Genomic DNA, 25954 nt, shown 5'->3' with positions numbered 1-25954 from the left:
GGGCATATACATGGAGGATCTGAGCATCAAGAAGTTACATTATCAAACATTTTAGTTATTGAAGGAAAAGTAAGTTAAAAGAATAAAAATTAAGAGAGGTTACAAACCATTTGGTTAAAAAACTCAATACAACTTTGTATTTCAGGTCATAATAATCCATTGAAAATGGAATTATAAACCCAGTGTCAGTGGCTTATGCCTGTAACTCTAGCTACTAAGAAGGTAGAAACCCGAGGGTAGTGGTTTGAAGCCAGCCTGAGCAAGAAAATCCATGAGACTTCTATTTCAAATTAACTACAAAAATGCCAGAAGTAAAGCTGTGGCTTAAGTGGTAAAGTTAGCCTTGAGCAAAAAAGCTCAGGGACAGTGCTCAGGCCCATCTGTTCAAGCCCCAGGCCCAGAACAAAAACAAATAAACTAAACCAAACTTGAATTATGTTATTAATAAGGTATAAGTGACAATCTCTACAGCTAGGGTTATATACATGTAGCCATTAACATATATAATCTTATTTCCTGATACCAGTTTAAAATATCTTCTCAATTAAGTAATAACTGTGGCTAATTCACAAAAAATTTCTCCCAAATAATACAAATACATTTTGACATAAAGCTAATGATTATACAAGCCTAAGCTTTACTCTACCAAATTTCTGCTCACTACTAATTTCCGTAGTCCATTCATTACAATGGCTCTTTAACATTCAAGTTCAATGAAACATGACTTCTAACTTAGCAATTCTATGATGTTGTTGAAGATTACTGTTAAGAAATCTAAATGCAGATTCCCTGTAAGGTACTATAGGCCTATTCCTATTCTAACACTGTATAGTTTGCAGATTTGAAATAAGCAAATGACCACTTAGAATTATAGATAATCAAGCCAGGTGCCAGTGGTTCAAGTCCTAGCTGCTACTCAAGAGGCTAAGATCTGAGGATTGTGGTTCAAAGCTAGCCGGGGCAGTAAAGTCCCCATGAGACTCTTTTCTTCAATGAACCCCTCAAAAACGAGAAGTGGAGTTTCAAAACGGTAGAGCACTGGCCTTAAGCCAAAGATGACAGGGACAGAGCCCAGACACTGAGTTCACAATGAACAAAAAAGAAAAAAAAATACACTATCATTTTCATGTCTATTCTATGTAATCTTTTTGTACACACATAGGAAGAAATCTGTGCTGCTGTTATTACAGTACTCACCCCATTAACTATATTATAATCAAATTGTAGAACAAACCAATCTCAATTAGGATTTTTCAAATTAAAAAGGGAAGAAGAAATCAACTTAAAAATGATCATTTTTGGCATAATGAAAATGCTGCTAAGAGCCCACTTTGTACCTAGAGCGTTGAAGGTTGCGATGTGTTCCCACATGTCATCTTGTTTTCCAGAGTGGGGTTGCCAGAGAAGGGCATCGACATCATGGCGCAAACAGAAGCAGGGCATTTCCTTAGGATCCACTGTGACGGAGAAAAGGTACTGGTTGCTCCCAAGATTTACCTAAATGTGACCAACAATTGAACAAATTATTAAAGGTGACAAAGCTGCACGACACTAATGTAAGTTACTGTTCTAAAGAAATGTTGCACATTCATTTTGAAGCTAAGGGATGTGACACACAGGGAGGGTAATGTCCCCAAGTTCATCCAAGTCCGTGTGCTATCTACTTTTCAATTGTTAGTAGGCTAGTTTAATAAGCTCCATAAAATATCAGTTCCATAAGGAAAAGTTTTGAACCACAGAATACAAGGATTAAACTTACTGATACTAACTTGTAATTACTAAGAACAATAACAGATGTAAGAATTTATAAGCCTATTCTATGTTAGGCATATTATAAACAATCTCAACAACTCATGATGTTGTTTCTATCTTCATTTAACAGATGAAAGAATAGCTTTGGAGAGATTAAATAATCTTCTCTGGGCTAAAAAGAAAATCCACAATACTGAGTTTCTGACTCAGATCTGTTCATCAATTATTTTCATGTATAGATGAATCATGTTCTTAATGTCAGTAATTGTTATTGTAATACTGATGCCTAAAAGAATTCATTTCAATACAAAATTGTTTGAGGCTTAGAATTGAATTCTACCTACGATAATGCTTTTTGTAATAGGTAGAGTACAACCATTTTCTACATTAGAAGTGTTTATCATCAGAGTTTGTGTATAGGAAAACAAAAATCACATTAAAAGTAGAAAGTATACAAAATGAACTGCTTGACAGTGAATTGGCTTTTCAGAAATTGGAATGTATCTTATAATAGATTTTGTAAAAACAACAACAACAAAACCTTATTAGGTTCCTTGAAATTTAATAGTTTATTATCTTTAAGTAATTGTATATCAGGATCAGTATCATACTTCCAATCATTCTTCCAACCCTCTATCCTCCTTCATGTTGTCTGGCTTCATTTTATATAGGAACATTGAAGATTCTAACTGTGCTCACCCATCATTAGAGTCTTAAAGAAATAATAAAGTTTACTGGGGTTAGCAGCTTCTACACTTAACCCAGTAGAGATATGGATCTGCTTGCTTTTCAGTTCTTACCTCAGAAATCTTACTTTCTCAATAATCTTTTCCTTTGCTCTCTGATATTTAAAGAAAAAATGTCTAAACTCCCTTAACAAAATCAGACCCCAGAAGACCTACGATTGGCTCTGGTAGCAAAATTAGATTACACTTTCTAAAATTCACTTTCTATTCATAATGTCTCCATGTTAATCCTATGCCACAAGTCAGTGACATGCAAGTTTACTTCAATGTTAATGATAAATAATAATAACCTAGCAATTTACTTTGCTATTGAACTTACTTGTTTCACTTGCAATTGAGAGGTTAGGAATAATTACCTTATAGTACAGTAGTAATAATTACAAGCTCTTGTTATATGTGAACAATACAACACTTGAACAAGGGCTGGCACTTATACCATAATAAATGTTCAATTTCAGCATTCTATAACTCTTTGTATTCTACTTTGTATATTACTAGTATTTCAAATTAGATAAATGCAGTGACTAACATTAGTAAGAATATACTTTTGGCATAGTAGTCAAACAGTGTTCATATGAATTTATGCCTAGGAAAGGTGTGCAAAGCTATTTTAAAAAAATACAGAATTCCTCTGGTCTAATCCTAAAGCATTTCCTTCATGAACGGATCTTTAAATTCTTGCCCCATTTAAAAAAATGAACTTATTGTTCTGCTTATCATTCATTTTTGTATTGTATATTCTCCATCTTATGAGTAGTTTCAAACATAAGCTAATTCCTTTCTATTTTAAATGTTCCTATTATGTGTTATGTTTACATATTTGTGGTTATGACCAGACAAAAGTGAAAACAGATTTGGATGCTTTAAATATATAAAAGCTAAACTTTCAGATAGTTTTAAAAACAAAGTAACCAAACTTGTCCATATCTGGCAGTGGTAGCAACATATACCAACTACTGTGAGATGAAACACTGCCATTGCAGTGATCAGTCCTGGTACTGGGAACCGAATGTGGGATCTTTCACATGCCAGTCAAGTGTTCTACAGCTAAGCCAGGGCCCCAGCCCATTTGTTTTATTTGTTTCTGTAATGCAATCTTTCGAAGTTTTCCCAAACTGCCCTCATCCTTTTGTCTCTGCCACTAGACTGGAAGGGATTTCAGGAATGCACCAATGTGCCAACTGTGATGCTCAATCTTAACTGTCAACCTCATTGATAGATGACTAGTAAACCTGTTCCGTGAGCAGTCTGGCTAGAAACTTAGCAATCATAATCTCTTTTAGAGAACCACCTTTAATTTCATGTTTTCTCTATCCAGTATTCAATTCTACTGGTTATTTTTAGTTGTATATAACTTTTACCTTCTTGGTAGGTGGCTGTTATTTTTGTTATTTTTGTTATATCAGCTTCTGCTGATATAAGTTTAAATGATTAAATGGAGATATTATTCTAACATAACATGTAATGCTATAGGTTTTCTTCTCACTGCCTACTCTGCATCTCACATGCACTATCTGTCTTTCCTTCTGTCTTTTGTGCATTCATTCTTCATGGGGCTTGAACTCGGTGCTGTCCTTAAGCTCTTCTGCTCAAGAATAACACACTTTGAGTGACAGTGCTAATTGTGGTTTTCTGGTGATTAAGTGGAGGTAAGATTCTCATGGATTTTCTGAATAGGATGGCTTTGAATGATGTTCCTCAGCCTCCTGAGTAGCTAGGATGATAGACATGAGCCATCAGTGCCCCGTCCTGTATTTCATTCTCATTCAATAATAAACTCTTTCTTTGTGAGTTCTCCTGTGACCCATGGGCTAATGAGAAATGTGTTGATTTCCACATATTTGGAATTGTTCTGGACTTTTAGTTATTTCTGACTTAATTTTCTTATGATCAAAGAACATTTTATTTAAATGTTTCTATGAACCAAATCATAGTCTATTTTACTGAATGGTTCATGGTTCATGCCAATAGTTATATATAACAGTTATATATAAAAGTCTATCTGCTATTGTCTTGCAGCTCTTGGATGGCCTATTTGTATATATGTGTGTGTGTATGGGTATAATCTATATATTTTATACATAAATTATGTATATATGCCTATATTTGTGTATATATTATATACCTATATAATTGATTTCAGTTCTTGCATTTTTTTTTTTTTTTTTGCCAGTCCTGGGCCTTGGACTCAGGGCCTAAGCACAGTCCCTGGCTTCTTTTTTGCTCAAGGCTAGCACTCTGCCACTTGAGCCACAGCACCACTTCTGGCCCTTTCTATATATGTGGTGCTGGGGAATCAAACCCAGGGTTTCATGTATACGAGGTGAGCATTTTCACTACTAGGCCATATTCCCAGCCCCAAAGATTTTTTTTTTTGCCAGTCCTGGGGCTTGAGCTCAGGGCCTGGTCACTGTCCCTGAGCTTCTTTTGCTCAAGGCTAGCACTCTACCGCTTGAGCCACAGCACCACTTCTGGCTTTTTCTGTTATATGTGGTGCTGAGGAATCGAACCCAGGACTTCATGCATGCTAGACAAGCACTCTATCACTAGGCTACACTCCCAGCCTTCTTGCAATTTTTAACCACCTGTTTTCAAGGTAACATTTTCTCTTCTCATAGAGGATATGCTAATCAATTTGTTGCAAACATTTGTCTTTTCTTGCTACATCTTTTAAAAGTATTTTTGTTTGCAATTTGTATCTTCATTAAAATGTAGTACTTATTCATCTATGTTATCTATCTTTTCCACTGTGTCGTTAACACATCAACCATATCACAATTATTTTAAACTGACCATTTCATAGTCTAAGAACACGGGTTATCTCTAGGTCTAGTTAGTTCACTTATTTCTTCTCAAATGGGTGTTTCACTTTCTTCTTTGTTGTGTCTTGCAGTTTTTTTATTGAATACTGGACTTTATGTGTTAAACAGATTATGAAATAAGTTATATTTACGTCTGGGAATGAACATACTTCTGCCTGGGTTGCTAGTGTTAGAGACTGATTGAAACATGATTTGTATTTGTTACTATGAATAGCTTCAGTGTACAACTAGCTTCAATTCTTCCAGTGTCACCTTGTACTCTGATAGCAACTGAGTTGATAGAGGATTTTCTTCAATGGGATCAGACTACTCTGAGCCTTAGGCATTCTTGGTACACTGATTACTATTTATAACCTGCATAAAAAGTCTAAAATATCAGCAAACTATGAAAGAAGTTCCATATGCACAGCAAGTAACTTGTGTACTAGAGGATCTTACTCCCTAACTTCTGCTGACGGAATCAATGGCAAGCTTCAAATATAAAAGCAATCATCTTTCATCCACTGGTATATATAAAATAAAGGACCAGACTGAAGCTGAAGGTTTCTTGTTTTTTTGAAGGATGTTGGCCAAGAGAAAAATCCTCTTCTTTGGGAAATCTATATGCCAGAACATTCAATTCAAGTGTTCAAAGGCAAGATAGAAGACATAACAAGAGAGATTATATAGTAAGCAGAAACCACAATGTCATTTGTAAAGTAAGAGAGCAGTCACTTCTGGTCAGCAGAAACAAATGCAGAAGGTATCAATATGATTATAATGGCAAGGCACTGAGACAGAAGGCAAAGACTTATCTGATTCCCAAATCAGACATCAGAACTAAGTCCTATTTTCTGAAAAATGTTCATGTCTTTAAGCCCGACTTCCAATGCATTCCCAGAACAACTTTAGTTCTTCACAAGATCTGAAAAAAATGTGTCCACTGTTGCTTCGAGTCCCAATACATGCTAACTTACATTACTTGAAGGTGGCAAAGGTTTTCTGTGTTATGTGCAATCACAAAACACTTAAGACTACCAAATTACAGCCAAAAGAAAAGCAAATCAGAATTAATAAAAATGAATAATAACTAAAAAGCACAATTAATGTATACTTTTGTATGGTCTTTCAGAGACAAAAAATAACAATAGGAAAAATAATTGAAAAGCAAAGATATGTTAAATCTGAGGTGAACTAAAGAGAAATGAGAGATCCATTACCTAGTGGGACAATCACCTGCTACAAACAAGAAGGAGATGTTTAAAAGATTTTTGAGTCAAGAACAGATGCCACAGGGATGAAGTGTGTGGGTAAGTGGTAAAAACCTTGGTACTTTGTGCTAGAATATTGGTTCATCTATTAGTACTACAAAAAATAAACAAAAAGAAGCATATAAAACAACAAGTTTTATTTACTAGAGAATTATGTATTTTGGTGTGAACAAAATTTCATTAACTTTAAAACTAAGTAGCCAAGAGCAAAATAAGACTACAAATAAGAAGGAAATGGATGGCTGCTCTGGGTAAAAAATACATCAAAGTTAAGAAGCAGGAGCCAATAGCTCATACGCAGTACAATGAATACAAACCAACCAAACAATACATTTTGAAAATTGATTAGGCAGAGGCTACTTACTGTAGGGACAAAGCATCCCCAATTATTTCAAATGCTTCTGTACAATACTAGAGATGCACAGCAAGTTTTAACTGATGATCGCACTGTTGAAACACAGCATCAATAAAATTCTCTATAGAATGTTCCATATAAAATACTGAGCAACAAAAACAATCCAGTAAGATTCCAACAGTAAAGAAAGGGCTTTGGACATAGCTGTCATATTTGACAGAGAAAAATTAATGGACCTAAATGTTTTACGGATTTGGGTACTTAGTCCTCATTGATGCCAAAATGAATATTGTAAAACAACACAAATTCATAAACCAATTAGGTCTAATTCCACATTTATTCTATGTTCATGTTTATTTTACAAAAGGTCATATGTATCTTTTTTGTTTGGTCATATGGGTGTTTGAAGACTACAATTATATAGTAAGACAGTCACTACAGAAAATTTGAAACATGCATTTCAAGTAGTCAACTGACTCTTAAAATTTCTTGGTGGAACATTTAGTAACTGCAGACTTCTGAAGATTAAATGTCAAAGTGAAGACATTTAAGCAATCTTTAATAACTGGTACTACCAAATTAAATGGAAGATAATATTAAGAAAAACAGGTTGTATTATTCTACTCAGAATTAAGATACTTGTCAGGAGGGTAAATAGAAACTGCAGTTTCAAATTCACACTTAACTTTCAAAATGCCATACATAGAATCTGCATTATGAAAATTATATAATCTTCTTGATACATATATTCATACACATGTGTAGATATACATGCCCACATATATATACATATATGTATGTATATAGGGGCATACATTATATATACATAAAGAATTTACTACCTCATTTAATGTTCACTACCTAAGATTCAGACGTATCTGTTTTACAAAAAATGAAAGTCTCAAGAGAATGAGAGACTTAAGTCACTAACAAGTAGTGGCTGAAATTCAAATTTAAATGTGCTTCCAAATTCATGCTCTTCATTATTAGAATATGTTCTCTCCCAAAGCCTATTTTATAACTATTAAGCAACTATTTAACTGTCTATAATAAATATTAAATGTCTGTGGCTAGGCACTATTTCAGATGTGATACTCCACTAATATAGAAGTCTCATAAAATCCTAAGCTGCGTTTTTAATTGAACACCTACTCATTAAGTTACCTATAGGTAACTTAGTTAAAGATTTTATTTGACTAGATATTAGGAATATGTAAGATATTAGCTGAAAAGTATACAATGCAATTGGTGGAAACACACTGATTTTTAAGTTTCCAAAAACTCAAGACAGTAACCTCTAAAAGCATGGGAGGAGAAAAATATTTTTGGCAGCTTAAAAATATAAAATTGAAATTATGATTTATTACAAATGATACCAACTTTCACTGACCAATAATGTATGGTGGTAGATATAAATAACAAATAACAAATATATATCAATAAAAAGTGGTAATAGAAAAAAATAAAGAGGAAACAGTTGAGAAGATGGGTAATATGGTTGCACTTTATCTAGGTTAATAGGGGATAGAACATCGTTTTTGAACTGAGAACTGAGTAAGGTAAGAGGACAGTACAAAAGGCCAACTATTTTAGGAAAAGGGAACAAGAAATGTTAAGAGTCCTGGGGAAGAGCATGTTAATACATCTGGGGAATAGCATGAAGGCCAGTGTAGCTAAAGAAAAATGACCCAGGGAAAAAGGGGTAGAAAATGAAAGGCAATCAGGACAGCATGTCAATGATTGTAAGCCATGGTTCTTAACTATCAAATCAGTAGAAGAAAAAATATATGGAAAAAACAATTTTCATTTTTATTAACAATGAATATTAACAATAATATTCATATGGTAAGGGTCATTCTGTTTTGTGGAATTTCTGCATCAGATATCTATATGAGTGTGTGGGTGTGTACGTGTTTGTTTGTGTGCATTATCTCAATTTATAATGTATCATCACATAGAAAAGTTGTAGAAAAATTTAAAAACTTCCCATTGACTAGAGTAAGGACACTGAGCATTAATCTTAATATGATACACAGGAAGCTTCATGGGGAAAATAGAAATAGGAAAATGATATAATTTACTAAATCCTTTAAAAGGGTTACTTTGATCTCCACGAAAGTACTTTTTATAAATTCAAAAGGAAGATAAGTTCAAAGTAAAAAAAATCTGGTAGGTAGTACAAAATCAAGTTAAAACAGGCAAAAATTACACCTCATCTCATTCTAATGACAAGAATCATTATGTGGTGTTTCTGGCAAAAATGCATCGAATCTGATAAGGAAATTCTATAGGATTATAAATTGATAGATAGTATATAAAAAGTACAAAATAAAGTCACTATCAAAAAGGATGAGTAGTGGCCGTTCCAAAGTGGAGACTAAAGAGACATCAAAGCTAATTGTGGGATGAGGCATTGGGTGAGATCCTCAATCAGTGACAAAATTTGCTCAAAATTTATTCACTTTTTGGCCCATTGGTAAAATTTGAATATGAAGTCTAAAGTATTATGTGCACTAGTTTTTTAAAATTATGTGTGGTTATATAAAGTAATCCCTGATGGGAATGTGGCTTAGTGGCAGAGTGCTTGCCTAGCATGCATGAGGCTCTAGATTCAATTCCTCAGCACCACATAAACAAAGAAACAAATAAAATAAAATAAAAAATTTAAAAATCTCTTTCACCTTGGCTCAGTGACTTTCCTCTGAAGTTTAACAAGAATAAATAAAATAATCTCTTCATGTTTAGCATATAGCCAATTGGTGTATGTAAAAGATTAACCTCTACTAAAATCTCAGTGAAGATATTTTTATAGTTGAGTTGAATACCCTTAACATTTATATGCGGGAAGAGACCTTCAAAGAGTAATTCAGTTGAAATAAAGTCATTAAGGAGAGTTTCAATTCATAAGACTACAATGTCCCTTCAAGTGATTAGGATACAAAAACACAGTGAATACATAACTATGTAAAATAAAAGGAGGAAGCCATTTACAAGCCAACGAAAGAGGCTAACACCTTAATTTCAAACTTGCAGCATACTAAATTATGGGAAAACTATCTTATCACTTCAAGTCTCTTTATTTTCTCTAGGCAGTCTACTTCATGACGCTATAACTTGAAATCATAATTTTCATAACACGTTACAGTAGTTTCAAAATGATATCCTAGAGAAGGCTGTTAAATAGAAAAAAGAGGTATCATGAAGAGAGGGAAGAAAACAGGGAAGGAGGAAAAGAATTTATAATGAACAGTTAAGAGTGTGTGTGTGTGTGTGTGTGTGTGTGTGTAGCTACTAGGGCAGAACTCAAGGCCGTGGGCGTTGTCCCTTAGGTTTTTCACTGACGGCAGACATTCTACCACTTGAGCTGTGCCTCTCCTTCTGGTGAATAATTGGAGGTAAGAGTCTCATGGATTTTTCTGCCTGAGATGGCTTTAAACTGCAGTCCTCAGATCTCAGCTGTTTGAGAAGCTGAGAGCACAGGCATGAGTCACTGTCACTTGGCTTAGGAATTTTCTTTTAATCAATATAATGTTGGGTTGGAACGTAGATTTGGTAAATCAAGTTCATATATTGTTTTATAATCTACAAAACTGAGCATTAAACCCTGGAGTAGAGTGACACCAAGCCACACCAGGAAACTTTCATACTAGTACAGACTTCACAAAGTTTTTAAGTAGAAGGCAATTATGAGGGAAAAAATTATAGACATATGATATACCAGAGAGTAGAAGTAAATAAACCTCAACTGGTTTAAGGAATTGAGTAAAAAATATTTCAAAATGGGAAATTTTTGACATTGGTCACACAAATTAGTAAGAGACACAAATATAAAACTATAATTTGCAAAAGAAATAACATATAAACTTATGAACAGTTAGAAAATAAACAGCTTAAAGTAAGATTCTACATCTTGTCCTTCAATTAGTAAAGATCAAAGAGAAAATCAAAAGTGCAGGTAATGATGAAGTGGAACAGGAAATTAGTGGAAACATTACAAATGAGAACCTAAAGTAGAATCTATTTGACTTCTGTAACTCTATATTAAATAGTGATGCAAGATTATGAATAATACAGTTAAAACATTTTTAAGGAACTATGGTATAAAGTGTAGAATCAATAAGCACACAGCTCCCAAGAATATTACAGTATAGTTAATATAACCAGGAGTTGAATAATATGGGGAAATGTACTAACGTTCAATGAAAAAAGCAGATAGCAAGTTATTATACATTACAAGTCACAACTGCATATAAAAGAATGACAGGAAAAAAAGCCAGCTAAACAACACTAATATGAAATATTACTCAATCTAACTTTGTTTGACTGTGTTTGATGGTATGGAATGCTAGTATGGACTGATGGTTCTTCATGGAGTGATGTGATCTTATCACCAGCAATAACTGCTAATCCAATTTTATTTATTTATTTTTTTTGATGGAGACAAAAGTTTCCCTATGTTGTACCCCAGGCTGATCTAGAACTTGCTATGAAGCCCAGTTAGCTTCAAACTTAATGCTCTGCCTCCTCCCTCCTCTCAAGGGCTGATACTATAGGTATATTCCACCACACTTGGGTTCAATCAAGATAGTTTTACAAAATAGATATCTAACATTAAATTATTGTTTCTATTATCTACAGATTTCTATAAATATTAAGAACTTACCACATGAGTAGTTTTCAATGAATTGCCATCAAATCTGCATAAACTAGAGCTCTCTTCAAAGAAAATATCACATTCTTCTAACTCTTGAGCATTACAAGGAGGTTTTTCTTTATCCGGATTTGGGTTCTTAAACAAAACAACAACAACAACAACAACAACAAAAAACCCAAATAAGCAAATAAGCAAAACAAACAACAATAAAGAAATAGATTTATTTATTCTCAGAAATGTTATGATTACAACAATAACATTTAAAAACGTGAAAGAGAGAAAATGGCAAGTATGCAAACAAAATTTCTTACTTTTATTTTATTCTCTTTGAAAAAGAACTGGCTATCTGGGGTATTCTATATATAAGTTTATATGAATTAGGGATAGAAAGGGGGAACATCAAAATGATGAGACAAAGGGTAAAGGGTTATAAAATCCAACAACAATGCTCACAAGACAATATGTTGGAAATTAACTGTACAACTGAGGGCGGGGAGAGTGAAGGCTGGAGAAAAATGAGGGAGAGGGTACCACAGTCTGACAAGAAATGTACTCACTACCTTACGTATGTAATTGTAACCCCTCTGTAAATCACCTTGACAATTAAATTAAAAAAAAAGAACTGGCTAAAGCTAAAAAAGAAAATGTGCTATGTTTATAACATGGAAATGTAACAATATTAAAACAAAACATGGAGGAATAGAGGGGCTGGGGATATGGCCTAGTGGCAAGAGTGCTTGCCTCGTATACATGAGGCCCTAGGTTCGATTCCCCAGCACCACATATACAGAAAATGGCCAGAAGTGGCGCTGTGGCTCAAGTGGCAGAGTGCTAGCCTTGAGCAAGAAGAAGCCAGGGACAGTGCTCAGGCCCTGAGTCCAAGCCCCAGGACTGGCCAAAAAAACAAAAACAAAAAACAAAAAAAAAACCATGGAGGAATAGAAATGTTATTTAAAAGTTTAAATTATAAGTGAAATAATTTTTGAAGATGGTGATACTATGGATGGATATACTATACACAACCACTGAAACACACACATACACACACACACACACACACACACACACAGAGTTAGTAAGCCAAAAACAGATAAAGGAGTTATAAAAGTAATATAATTATGCCCCCTGGTTTAAATGCAAAAATCTCTGAGTAATAAATCATAATAATTAAGCAATAAATTATAAATACACTTACATATAATAGAATTCAATAACTAACCAAATGTTCACATACCTAGTTTGTCAAAATACAGTCAGGTTATTTAGAACTTAATAAAGTAACCTGAAAGACTCTTGGTTCAATACCCAACAAAGCAAAACAACAACAAAAATCCCAACCAAAACTTCCTAAAAAAAAGAGATGGGAGAAAAATCTGTAATGTAAAATCTAGTCTCTGCTAATGTCAAAATGATGTTACTCTCAGAGCTTACAATACTAAATATTTGCTGACTGAATGAACATAGGACAATGAGGCCTACATTACTAGAAAATGAAAGCAATCCTACATATAACTTCACTGCTTTCTGAAATTTTTAATTAGTGCTGACAAAAACAAACTTGGTTTCTCTATTTAGCCATATCTTCTTTACAAATGCATTTACTATCAATGTCTTTCTTTTCTACCTATCATTTACTGACTATATATGGAGAAATACTTACTCAACAGTTATTGAATACTTATTCTCCATCTTTACAATTGAAGATCGCAATAATATATACTAATATAATACTTAGTAAACCATTTTTATATATTTCACTATCATTTTTTGGAAAATGAACATATAACTGACATCCTAGTGTACTGTTGTATTGTTTAGATTCACAACATGACCTTCTAAGTCATGAGCATGGGAACATTTTCAGCCTTGTGTTTGAATGGGCACTATGTGGGTCTTATTGTAATCATTATAAACAATAACATGATCAGTATGTTATATATGATATACACGCCTATCTTTGATATTCTAAAATCATCTGGAAATTTTAACAATAATGAGATTATTAACCTATTTGGCAAAATTATAATTTTTGCTCTGTCACCATTGGCTAGTTGTTTCTTCTAAAAAATATGTATAAAGAGAGATGAATAAATACATGCATATAACCCCATACAAAATATCCACACATATGTATGCATTCATACAGTGTAACAAATATTAGAACTTTACACCATTTTATAATATTAATTATGTCAATAGTAAATGGTCTCTTTTATATTTGGAAAGGTAAAATAATGTTTAAAACATGGCATAATTCTCTTAAATATTTCTGAATTACTGGAAAGTTATACTACTATGCTACTGTTTACCAGTTCCTCAGAGGTCAAATGCATCAAACGCTCAGCGATTACAGCACACTGGGCTGCATCCCTTAAAAGTTCCCCTTGTTTATCACCAACCACCAGCTCTGGCCATGTGAGTCCTTCATTCTTCTTAATCAAGGAAATCTCCAAACTAAAAGTTTAAATGAGAAAAGTAGTGTTACCTTCACCAGCTATATAAAATATACAATCAACAATACACAAGGATTTCCTATAGATACTAACTAGCTGGAATCTCAAATACTTTCATTTTAGCTGTGGGTAATAGTAAGTATAATTCAGGGCAAATAACATAAATAAAATGAATAAACAAGAAAGTTCTACTAGATATGGTACATCAAATATAGCATGAAGAGGTGAGTAACTAGGAAAGCAAAGAGGAAGACCACTAGAAAGAATTGTTGTAGCCCAAGTGGGAAGCACCATAGAACTGTGGGACTCTGGGGGATAGGTACAGGGGTGTAAAGCAAGGGAAAGGCCACACCAAATATTTGTTGGTTATGAACCCAACAAATAACTGTACTTTACAAGCAGTCATAATATACAATTATTACTAAATATACCCATCAGGTTCAATCAACTTGTTAATATTCAAAACATAGGTTTTAAAGAACTGCAAGGGAAGATTAGGAATTAGGGAGAAATTAGCTTTGTAACACACGCGATATTAATATTGTCTCTATTAACTCATTTAAAATCTAATTCTATACATTTAGGTCATTAAGGTGAAATTTTGCATGTGCTATGAAGGGTCCCATAGCTAACTCTCAGAACAAGAACTGAAAAAGCCAGAAAGGGTGATAATACAGTCAGAGCCAATCCTAACAGATACAGAAAGAAGGCAGCAGCTCATGTTCCTCTGGGAAAAGAAGGGAAAATCAAGTACAATGCATTATGAATAGCATCTATTCTAACAGAGAAAAGTGTACGGGTAGTGGTTCTTCCATAGTCACACAACCTTTTCCAAGTGACACAGATAAACCATGCTAACCATGATCTCAAATACAACTGCAAGTAAACAACTGCCAGATTACAATAATAGCTATTATCATAATTATCAAATAGAACATCTTAACTTATCAACCATGCTTTTTCAAGGCTGTTACTGTCACTACCTCATGAACTAATTACAACATTTTAACATTTTCTGACTAATTTTAAGAAACCACACAAAATAGCAAAGCTTATGTAATATAAGTTCCTATCATAAGTAATGAAAATTATCACCACTACCATGAAATGCCCCTTTCATTATTTTCCAAGGAAAAGGCTAATCTTGATGATGAAGATAATGAAAATAATGACTGCAGCTCATACCTATTGCATCACCACATAATAGATAATATTTTAAATGCTTTATATATTTTAACTCATATATTGTTTACCAAAGCCAAAACAAAAATACTATTGACATATTCATTTTACAAGCAAAGTCAAAAAGCACTAAGAGATTAAGTAACTTTCACAAGCTAGTAAAGCAGTCTGCCTCGAATCTATGTTCCTCACTATCCTGTCTCTGGAAAAAAAAAACCATGTAAGTAATCATTAAACAACTTCTACTCAGAGATTTGAATGTATATACACATTCTTAGTTGTTAGCTCAAGAAATAAAAGTTTTAGTTCTAAAGAATTTTTGGCTCATTATTATTTTGCCAAGCGAGACAATGTAGTTCTTTTGATATGGCCTACTTATATTTTAAAACTAGAACACAACTGTCCAAGATAGATCAAACAGTAGTATATATAATAAACTACACACTAATAAACTAATCCTAAGATAAGAAAATGAGAATCTGTTATTTAGTAAACAAATATACTTGGTAGAAAAAATACTTCTAATAAAAATTAAGAGTGTAAATTAAAATACATTTCATACTGTTATTTCTATACCACTTATTTTTAGCAAGGGTAATGAAAAGTACTACTATGTCCTATGAGTAATAACTACACTAGTATCATTATTCTTAACTACAGTTAGGCTGTTCCATACATTTATTAGACTTTTAATTAATCTTAAGAAAATTAATGAGCACATAGACCAAAGTACTATATTCATCTTTGATGTCCAACTGGTATGGAAAAAATAACAAAATAAAAAGATTAACTAAAATTTCAAATGTAAAACTATTAAATACCTATTATTCTCTTTAATTGTCCATGTACTGCTTTCATGATCAACAGATGAAAATAGTTTTCCTTCTAAAATTTGGAGACCCTTCAGCCTAATGCTGATGTTATCAGGCAAAAATTGCACTTGAATGTCCTCCTTAGTACTGTCTCCTGGAAGCCGCACTGTGACTGTCACATCATCTTCACTCTGTTGCCAGTAATACAGAGGTTCTAGAGGTGAGGAGGGAGATGGATTATGTAATGAAAATGAAACAATATGTAAAACTACAACCTAGAAGATATGAAAGAACATCTATCTAAAATAATCTCACCATGTTTTGTAGAGATCATCTCACAGAAAAAATAAGCACAAGCAAATATATAGATGTCTTTGGGGAAGTTTTACTGGAAGAGTTATAGCAATTAAATTTGACATTTTCGACTTCCAAGCTTACCTACTGCTCTAGGAAATGACCACTCATAAAATACTGAAAGCGATCTTTTCTTCGGTCTTCACAGTCCCTTTCCCTGCATACACACATACACAACACACACACACACACACACACACACACACACACACACACACACACAAACTGAACAAGAATATGATATATCTCCCTGAGAGAAAGCAAAATAATTTATACATAATAATAGCCCAGTTGATAATTTCTGCCAGACAAAAGGATGAGCCTGGAAAGTCACACAGGCTTTTAGTATAAAAAGTCATGGAAGTCAGGAACCAATGATTAATACCTGTAACCCCAGCCACTCAGGAGATTGAGATCTGGGGATGATAATTCAAAGCCAGCCCAAGCAGGAAAGTCAGTTAAACACTTATCTGCAATTAACTATCCTTACCCCTAAAAAAGGAAAACTGGAAATGGAGCTGCTGCTCAACTGGTAGAGTGCTAATACTGAGGTTTGTGAAAAGCTCAGGGACAGCACCCAGTCCCTGAAGTTCAAGCCCCAGAATAGGAATTAAAAACAGAAAATAAAAAAAACAAACAGTGAAGTAAGTTTATTAGTTCATAGAGTATGTATAATGGAAAATATTAAAAATCTTAGAAAGATATCAGTATGGCTATAAACATCAGTGATTGAGGCAATATTCTTTTGAAGCTCTTTTATATACTCTTCATATACAAGTACAATTTTTTTCCGAAAGATCTTATTAATCTTTTTGCTCTAGAGTGGTTCTGTCTTGAAGAAACTTACTTTCAGTTTAACACGAAGGTTAAGAACATCAGTCTACCTTACTGTCTAGGAGTATTTAATACTATTATACTGGCTTCTAAGGGTCAATGGCAACAGATATTTTTCAGTTATATGCTAGGTTCAGACTAAGGAGTCAAATTAGCTAATACATGCATCATTTTTACAAAAAAAAACCCTTTGATTAATTAAAAAATTATCAAATTTTCACAATATTTTGGTGAATTTTTTATCCAAAAAAAATGGCAAAGGGAATACCAAAATTAATTAATTAATTATCTATCCTGACCTGGTAGAACCCCACCCCTAATTAGGAAGAAAAAAACACTAAAATGAATGTCACTTTAATCTATGAAGAATAAAGTAAAACCACCTTTGATTTTCTCTGGCATATCTTCATCCATAGTTTCTTTAAGGTCATGACTAGCCTGAACAAATTTGAAAGACTTGTAGGAGACAATCATTAGACCATTTCCATTGGGCTCAATAGCAGCATAATGTGGCACTGACTTCCCTTGGAGAATGTCACGCTTAGTAATTTCATATTTTTCATTATCTGTAAGAAAATATTTTACATTAAGAAGATATACTTTTTAAATAAAAAGTCTAAAAATACTTGAATATTATTAATTGTAATCATATGTAGGTATTCTAAGTGTATTAAAAGACACAAGTATACTTTCTTCCCAAGAGAAAAAACATTACAACCTAATTTTCTACAAATAGGTCTGTAATTTTTCTAAATTTTATCTTTTTGTGTTGGTTGAACTCAGGGCTTCATGCTCTTCCTCATCTTATTTACTCACAGATCACACTGTACCATTTGAACCACACCTCCAGTATGATATTTTGGCTGGCTAAATGTACATAAGAGTGTTTCAGAAACTTAGGCTTAATTAAAACTTCCAAAACCTACTAAATGATGACAACCACTAGAGAGAGAGAGGGAGATTCAGAATTTTGTTTTACCTTCATTTTTTTTACTGATAGTGACCCATTCCAAAGAAACATAGAAACCACTTCCTTTCAAATCCGATTCCTCTTTCTCTATTCGAAGAAGTAGGGTAGCTATTGAATGTTCTTCAGGTTTCAGCAATGAGATACTGTGAACTATAATAAAGGGATCCCCAAGCTCTTCATTAAACATAATCTATAATAAAATCACATACACCAAAATGGACACATATGAACAGAGGTAATACATAAAATGCTCATAATCCAGTAATTGTTTTAAATATTATTTATTAGAAGGAATCTGTTTTTTCAAGCCTGTAAAAGCAAGCTGCAAGTTTAAATAATGCTGTTCCCTGTAGGAAGAACTGAAAAAACAACTGCTCATACAACAGAGCAAACTGATTGGTTCTCTTGGCTTAAAAACAAAACAGGGACTCTACGAGGGAAAAAAAAAGCTAAAAACAATCTTGATAAAAGAGATATCAAGAGGAAAAACTGTTCTATATGTAAAAGGGAGCGCACAGGCAGAGTAATGGTTACTGTCTCTTTACCATCTCATACACAATTTAGTATTGTGTGCAGCTGGCACACCTACACATGTATGCTTGATTCCTATGGTTTTCCTTTATATTTTCCAAAAGTTTAAAAAATAACATATAAAGTACCAGGGAAAAATATCAGTAAAAATTTTAAATTTTACAAGCCAAAGAGCTCATACATTTAAAAGACAGTGTATGTGTGTATGCGTGCACGCGTGCGTGGGCGTACTGTGTGCTGGCAGTGGCTAAAATATGATGAAGTCGCCTACCAAAACCAAATCTACAGACACATAGAATCCTATGGAATTTTCCTTATATGACAATCACATGATTCTTAAACAAGATTTCCAAAGGAGTAAAAAACAAATTACTCTGGGGGTTTTGTTTTGATGGTTCTATGAATTGAACTCAGTGTCTTCTACTTGATAAGCAGGCTCTCCACTACATGTGATAGGCCCCAAGCCTTTTTCCCTTTAGTTATTTTTTGGGATAGGGTTCCCAATTTATGCCCTGGGCTACCTTGGGCCAAAATTACCAGCTAACTGGATATAAGACAGTGATCTACTCCAAAGAAACACAGAAATTACTTTCATGTAATGGTTATCCCATGTAGCTAGGATTGATAGGCATGTACCTCCAAATTATTGGAGATGGAGGTCTCTAATTTTTGCATGAGCTGGCCTCAAGCTCCAATTTGAGGACAACTGCAGACTTCCAAACAGCTAGTCTCTTTTCTTTTTAAATCTGTATCTGAAATCTCCTACTATTGGTTCCTTCTTGAAAGACTTATAAAGAAAAGTAAGCTACATCATCAAAAATATTTCTGCCAAAATTATTCAAATAGTAGCCTCACTTGAAAGATTTCCATAAGCAGAAAAACCAGAAAACCCTCAAATACTGAAAACTGAAATGACAGATGAAGACAAGTTTTGAAATGGTTGACTGAGTTTTGCTTCTATTTGGGAAACTGCAGATTATAAAAGCAAGAGAAAATGAAAAGTTCTGGCATGTACAAGTAGCTAGCTTGCTGTTTCTTTTTTCTTTCTCCAGTGAAATCTACCTTATGGCCTTAATTTTTCTTCCTGAGCTTTACATACTACCATCATCCTAGAATCTTTTTTTTTTCATATTAGGCCCTTGAATCAATTTGACTTTTTTTAGCTTTCCTTTTGTTACATTAATTCCCTCCAAGTTATAAAACTCCTGCATGCTTTCTTTTCCTTCCTTTTTAAGTTTATTGTTCCAATATTTATTTCTTTTATTAAGTAGCTATAAAAAAGGAGTTTCAATTACAGAAGCCAGGTTATGACCAGGTATAGTTTTCCTCAAAGAATTGCAGCCTGATTATGTACAGGCATTGACCAATCTGATAAAAAAAAAAAAAAACCTTCTCACGTGTATATATTAAATTTGCCTATCTTTATTCAACCTTCAGCCTAAATGCTGAGATTTCTATAGTGACATTGCAATATACTTAGTATAACTCAAGTGAGTTGAAATAAAACATTTAATTATCTACTGAGTACCATTTAAAAACCATGACTCTTAAGACATTGACTCTATAGAGAAATGAATTCCTTACTTCTAACCACTGAAATTCTAACCTACCCTTAGATTTATCTGCCTCAATTTTCTAACCAAGTGAAAATGGCAGCTTAAGAGATTAAAACAGACATATTAATCTTACAATGTGTTTTTGGTATGGAATATCCTATTAAACGTGCTAATTGACTCATGTAAATATACCACCAGCATCCTAACATGCAGGCAGAGAAGAGAATATCGATGTAAGCTTGAGTCAGCTCTCCTTCAATGGTGCAACAATACCAATTCTCATTACACTGTTCTACACATAAAACACAACCCAAAAACCTTCGCTAAAATCAAACACAATTCTCAATGATTGCTCTGACCTCAGATCCAAACAGAACTGGTTGGATGTATCAACTGTACAAAAGGTGTACATTTTATCATTTAAAGAGATCCAAATGTATAATAGGCAAACCAAGAAGTCATTTATAAATTATCCTTAAAAATATATGATTTAAAAATAAACACCATTACCTTTCTGTGTACATAGCTTCTGGACTTTGCATAAATCTTTAAAAGAATAAACCCTTACCTCCCATTTCTCAGAAGCACTATTTCCACGTTCACCTGTTGCAATGACATACAATCTTCCAGTACCGTCTGACAAGGTAACCCAGGAGGAAGATGAGAAGTGGATAGATGAACAAAGGCGATTGTCATATGCACTCAAATCTGTAGGAAGTCGAAACACCTCCCGTGGTTTCCCTAAGGCAGTATCCTAAAAAGAAGTCAAACATTTTATATATGCATTGCCTTCTCACTGATACATACTCACAAAATAAATATTTGCAGTTTAGTAGTTTCTCTTTTCCTCAGGAACTGGGCCTAATTCCTCTCCTTTTAAGTATGAGCTATATTACAGACTCATTTCTGACATACAGAGGATGAAAGTTTTTTTTGGCCTCTAGGACTAGATCACCAAACACTTTACGTACTCCGGTTTCTGCTAAGGGAGTCAAGCTAAGCTGTGGAGATAATTACATACTCAGTTACTTGTGAATGCCTATGTGAGGAGGAACTGAGGCCTACCATCAATCAGCCTGTGAGTATGGATTAGTTTGAAATGAACTACGCCTTCAACCAGACCACCTACAGAAAATGAGATGACTCTAAATTCTGAACATAACATATAGTAAAAGGTAATTAATACAGTAAAATAGTCTAGTTTTTGCCTAATATTGGAGTTAATGATCAGTATTTTAAAAATCACTAAGTTAGAAATACCCATTATGCTCTAAATGTAGACACAGGTATTACTATATTCAAGTACTACAAATAATCTACTAACAATTTAGGCTTTGTTAAAAAATATTTGTGTCTGTCTTCCTAATTTCAAGCTTTTAAGATAGGCTGCATCATTAAAATACAAGATATAAATAGGGCTTACTATTCAGGAAACAAATTTCCTCAAAAACACTGAACTACTCAATTCAGCACAATTTTTTCCTTGAAGTTTAGTTTCACTTAAGAGGTTTTCCTAGAATTTTTTTGTTTTTGCTTTCAGCTTATTTCATTGAAAATGAAATGCAGGTCATCTTTAGGGAGAGAAAGTATATTTTACTCCCTGCTCCTAGCACCCGTTAAGATCTAAGTGTTTATTAATAAATTCATAGAAACTATACCAAATGTCTTTAATCATATTTTTATAACTATTATTTTAAGTAGTGGAGGTTTGAACTTAAGAGTGTTCAAACTTAACAGTGTTAAGTTTGGGCCACACCCACCCTCACTCGGGTTTTCACTGGTTATTTGTTATTTTTAGGATAAGGTCTTATTACTGTTGTATCCCCTCACCCTCCATGAGCCTCCATTCACCTTTTCCAATCCTGGCTGGGCCTGCGGGCATGTGCTACTGAGTTCAGCTTCCCTCTGAGAAAGGATGGACTTTCTTGTCCACACTGTCTTAGAACCATGATCCTCCCACCTTCAGCCTTCCAAGAAGTTTGGATGATAAGTGTGAGCCACAGGCACTCTGATTATTTTTATTTCTGTTATTACTATTTACTGTATTTCATTGTTTGCAGTACTGGGTTTTTGAATTCAGGGCCTTGTGCTTTGTTGGCACTCTACCATTTAAGCTGTATCCTTGGCTTTTCTGGCTCTGGTTACTTTTCAGATAGGGTCTCATTTTTTGCTCACGTTGGTCTGGACTACGATCCTCCTATTTAGGTTTCCCAAAGCTAGGATCTCTGGTGAGCCTCATCTTACCAGCTTTTGCTGTTGAGGTGAGGTTTCACCAAGTCAACATCCTGAGTAGCTAGGATTATAAGCTTGTACCTGGTTCACCATTCCTTTATCAAAGCACTCAATTTAGTGTTTGTTTGTTTTTGTTTTGTTTTGTTTTTTGCCAGTCCTGGGCCTTGAACTCAGGGCCTGAGCACTGTCCCTGGCTTCTTTTTTGCTCAAGGCTAGCGCTCTGCCATTTGAACCACAGCGCCACTTCTGGCCATTTTCTATATATGTGGTGCTGGGGAATCGAACCCAGGGCTTCATGTATACAAGGCAAGCACTCTTGCCACTAGGCCATATTCCTAGCCCCAGTGTTTGTTTTTTTTAACAGAGACTTTCCTTCTTTTTTTCTTCTTTTTACCAATTTGCATAACATATGAAATAATAAGTATAAAATAGCAAGCAGAGTTAGCATAGTTTTTTAAATTTAAGTATTAGCAATGTAAAACAGTAAAATTGTATTAGCACAGATCTAAGTAGCTGATTAGTAGTAAACTCACAGAGAGTCTCCAGTCTTATGTTTTATAGACGAAACACAGACTACGAGTTCAGTCAGTTAAGAACAGGTGAAATAAGAAAATTGCTGCTGTAGGGTAATGCCTATGCAAGCATTCACAACATAATACGGTATTTACACTAGAAAAAAAATTAGTAAATGGTATTGGGACTCCAGAAAACTTCTGGGGGGAAAAAAAGCCATCTAAATGTGTTAAAGAAAAAAAATAATTATAATAATTTAGGGTAGTAAATATATGCTTTCCTATGCATAAACAAAAGATATGTAGGGAGAAAACTGTCACAAACACAAGATAAACATCTACAACATATAAACTCCTAAAAATAACAGCAAAAATGATTATCTAAAACACTTTAATGAACACAGAATTATAGATATCCAAAAAAACTAAAAATAGTATATCTATATTTAACATAGTGAGTTTGCTCTATTAATATATTTAATTGGTATATTTAATATTAATAATGTCTTTGTTATATTAAATAATTATATACTAAATAATACATTTAATATTTTATATATGTTTATATATTTACAGGTTCCATTTAAATATACATACATGTATATTTAACATAGTGAATAATATATACATATATGTATGTATATATGCGTATATACACATATACATATGTGTATATGTATATATGTATATGTATAAATTAAAATAAGATTTCCCCATTAGCAGTGGTGGAGGTAGGGGAGTATCTCTTAGACTAGTAATATCTATTCTTGCCTAAAGTGCCCTGCTGGTAGATATAAGTATAGGTTTTCTGGAGATATAAATAAATCCAATTTTTAGTTTATGTACTCCTTGATATAACTCCACTTGTAGAAATTTATCTTATAAGAATGGTAACAAGGGCTGGGAATATGGCCTAGGGTAAAGTGTTCACCTCGTACACATGAAGCCCTGGGTTCGATTCTTCAACACCACATATATAGAAAAGGCTGGAAGTGGCACTGCGACTCAAGTGGTAGAGTGCTAGCCTTGAGCAAAAAGAAGCCAGGGAGAGTGCTCAGGCAGAGTTCAAGCCCCACAACTGGCAAAAAAAAAAGTTTAAGAATGGTAACAAGTTGGATAAGAAACATATGCATTGCCCTACGTATGAAACTGTAACGAGCACTTTGACAATAAAGAAATGAAAAAAAAATACTTGCATATACACATAATTTTGAATCTAATAATACTGGTCATTTTAATAATCAAACCAGACTGTTAATGGACAAATAAGAAAAAAGAGCTCCAAGCACTGGACCTACCTTGGGAGCAGCAGCCATGTCTTTTTTTTTTTTTTTTTTGCTAGCCCAGCACATACAACATTGATCTATTGGATATAAACAGTTCCACAAAAAATATAAACAGATAAGGCAATTATGCAATTATGATACACCAAAATAAAAACAGCATCAGTTCATAATGATATCTGAACACAGATAAACAAACACTATCAAAACTACAAATAGGATTCCAAATCGGACCAACATGACCAACTAACAGCTTCTTTAATTACAGCCTGAGCTTTAAAATAGTCCCACTTAGATACTAATCACAGTATTATCTATGCTTCTTGAAAGTGTTCAATCCAGAGTAAAGGTCAAGTTCCTGCCCCAAACCTCCCAACACAAAACTCAATCCTATACTATCAAGACTTTCTAAATGTTTTTATTGAGCTCTACATCTCCCTAGTGTATGTTCTACCTTGCTGAAAAAATAACTGCTCAAACACAAATCTGTGGGCGGTATCTTTGTCAGAAGAGCACTGGTAGGAAATTGTAATGTATAAATCTGTAAGATACCAAACAATTATGAAATAAATGGTGTCAGATGAGTATTACATGCAAAAAGAATGAACAATATGAAACCCTGTGTGCTGAAATAAATGTCATGATGTCAGCACACATTAAGGAACAGACACATGCTGAGTCTGTAGTGTGTGCTATTAGGCTTGAAAAACATTGGGTGAGAATAAGACTGGAGTATGGCTGGTGATCAGAGAGATTAAGGCACTTTTGTCCTATTTACCTCAAACACATTTTTCCCTCTCTTTTGTACTGAGAAATTTCTGTGTGATATACATTTTTGTGTTGTTTTCTTACTAAAGTGAAACAAAATGGGATTCTTTCGTCCTAATAATTGTTTGAAAGTAAAAGTTTCTAGTGTGTAACTACATGCTTTTCATTGTTAGAAGAAACTCAGGGCTAAACTTGTTAAATCAGTATCCTCTACTTCACACCAAAGTATAAATGTTTTCAATAATCTTCTTTTAAATACACGGTTACATGACAAGAGTAGGTAGAAATGTAATTATCAGAGAAGCCACAATAATATCGAATAGAATTGATCCTCAAGTATGTGACTGTGAAATCAAAATTAACTAACTTAAAACATAAAGGAAAGGGGCTGGGGATATGGCCTAGTGGCAAGAGAGCTTGCCTCCCATACATGAAGCCCTAGGTTCAATTCCCCAGCACCATCTATATGGAAAACGGCCAGAAGGGGCGCTGTGGCTCAAGTGGCAGAGTGCTAGCCTTGAGCAAAAAGAAACCAGGGACAGTGCTCAGTCCCTGAGTCCAAGGCCCAGGACTGGCAAAAAAAAAAAAGGAAAATAAACAGTTCTCTTACTTGAGATAAATGATAAAATGAGAGCAACTTTAATATTCTTGATATTAGGAATTCTCAGAGTATACCTGCATTTTAACTAGCCCATATGCAATAAAAATTTCTTTTGTAAATCTTATACAAGAATATTTCATCATTTCCAACAACCTGCAATGACAGTTTAACTTTGTGTCCTCATAGGACCTCATAAAGTTGGTATTGATAGAGTCCTGGTTTCACTCAGTTCTCTTTTCATTACCAAATGTAGCCATGTTGAAGGATATTGAAAATATTTCACAAGT

The 25954-nt window shown here is 33.8% G+C and overlaps 1 protein-coding gene across 1 annotated transcript in view; it reads right to left on the bottom strand.

The window, feature by feature from the left end:
- The window catches only part of Nudcd1 (NudC domain containing 1), a 45912-nt gene that overhangs the window by 1656 nt on the left and 18302 nt on the right, over window positions 1-25954 (bottom strand). The window contains exons 3-9 of the mRNA XM_048359273.1: window positions 20840-21025; window positions 18194-18374; window positions 17598-17780; window positions 16036-16240; window positions 13889-14033; window positions 11589-11714; window positions 1338-1497 (exon numbers count right to left, since the gene is read on the bottom strand). Of these exons, the coding sequence (XP_048215230.1) occupies window positions 1338-1497; window positions 11589-11714; window positions 13889-14033; window positions 16036-16240; window positions 17598-17780; window positions 18194-18374; window positions 20840-21025 (1186 nt within the window). The remainder of the gene's footprint in view (window positions 1-1337; window positions 1498-11588; window positions 11715-13888; window positions 14034-16035; window positions 16241-17597; window positions 17781-18193; window positions 18375-20839; window positions 21026-25954) is intronic.

This window comes from Perognathus longimembris, chromosome 12 (assembly GCF_023159225.1).
Source record: "Perognathus longimembris pacificus isolate PPM17 chromosome 12, ASM2315922v1, whole genome shotgun sequence".
NCBI classification, from domain to species: Eukaryota; Metazoa; Chordata; class Mammalia; order Rodentia; family Heteromyidae; genus Perognathus; species Perognathus longimembris.
The sequence above is the reverse complement of the archived record's forward strand: the minus strand, read 5'-3'. Positions and strand labels throughout refer to the sequence as shown.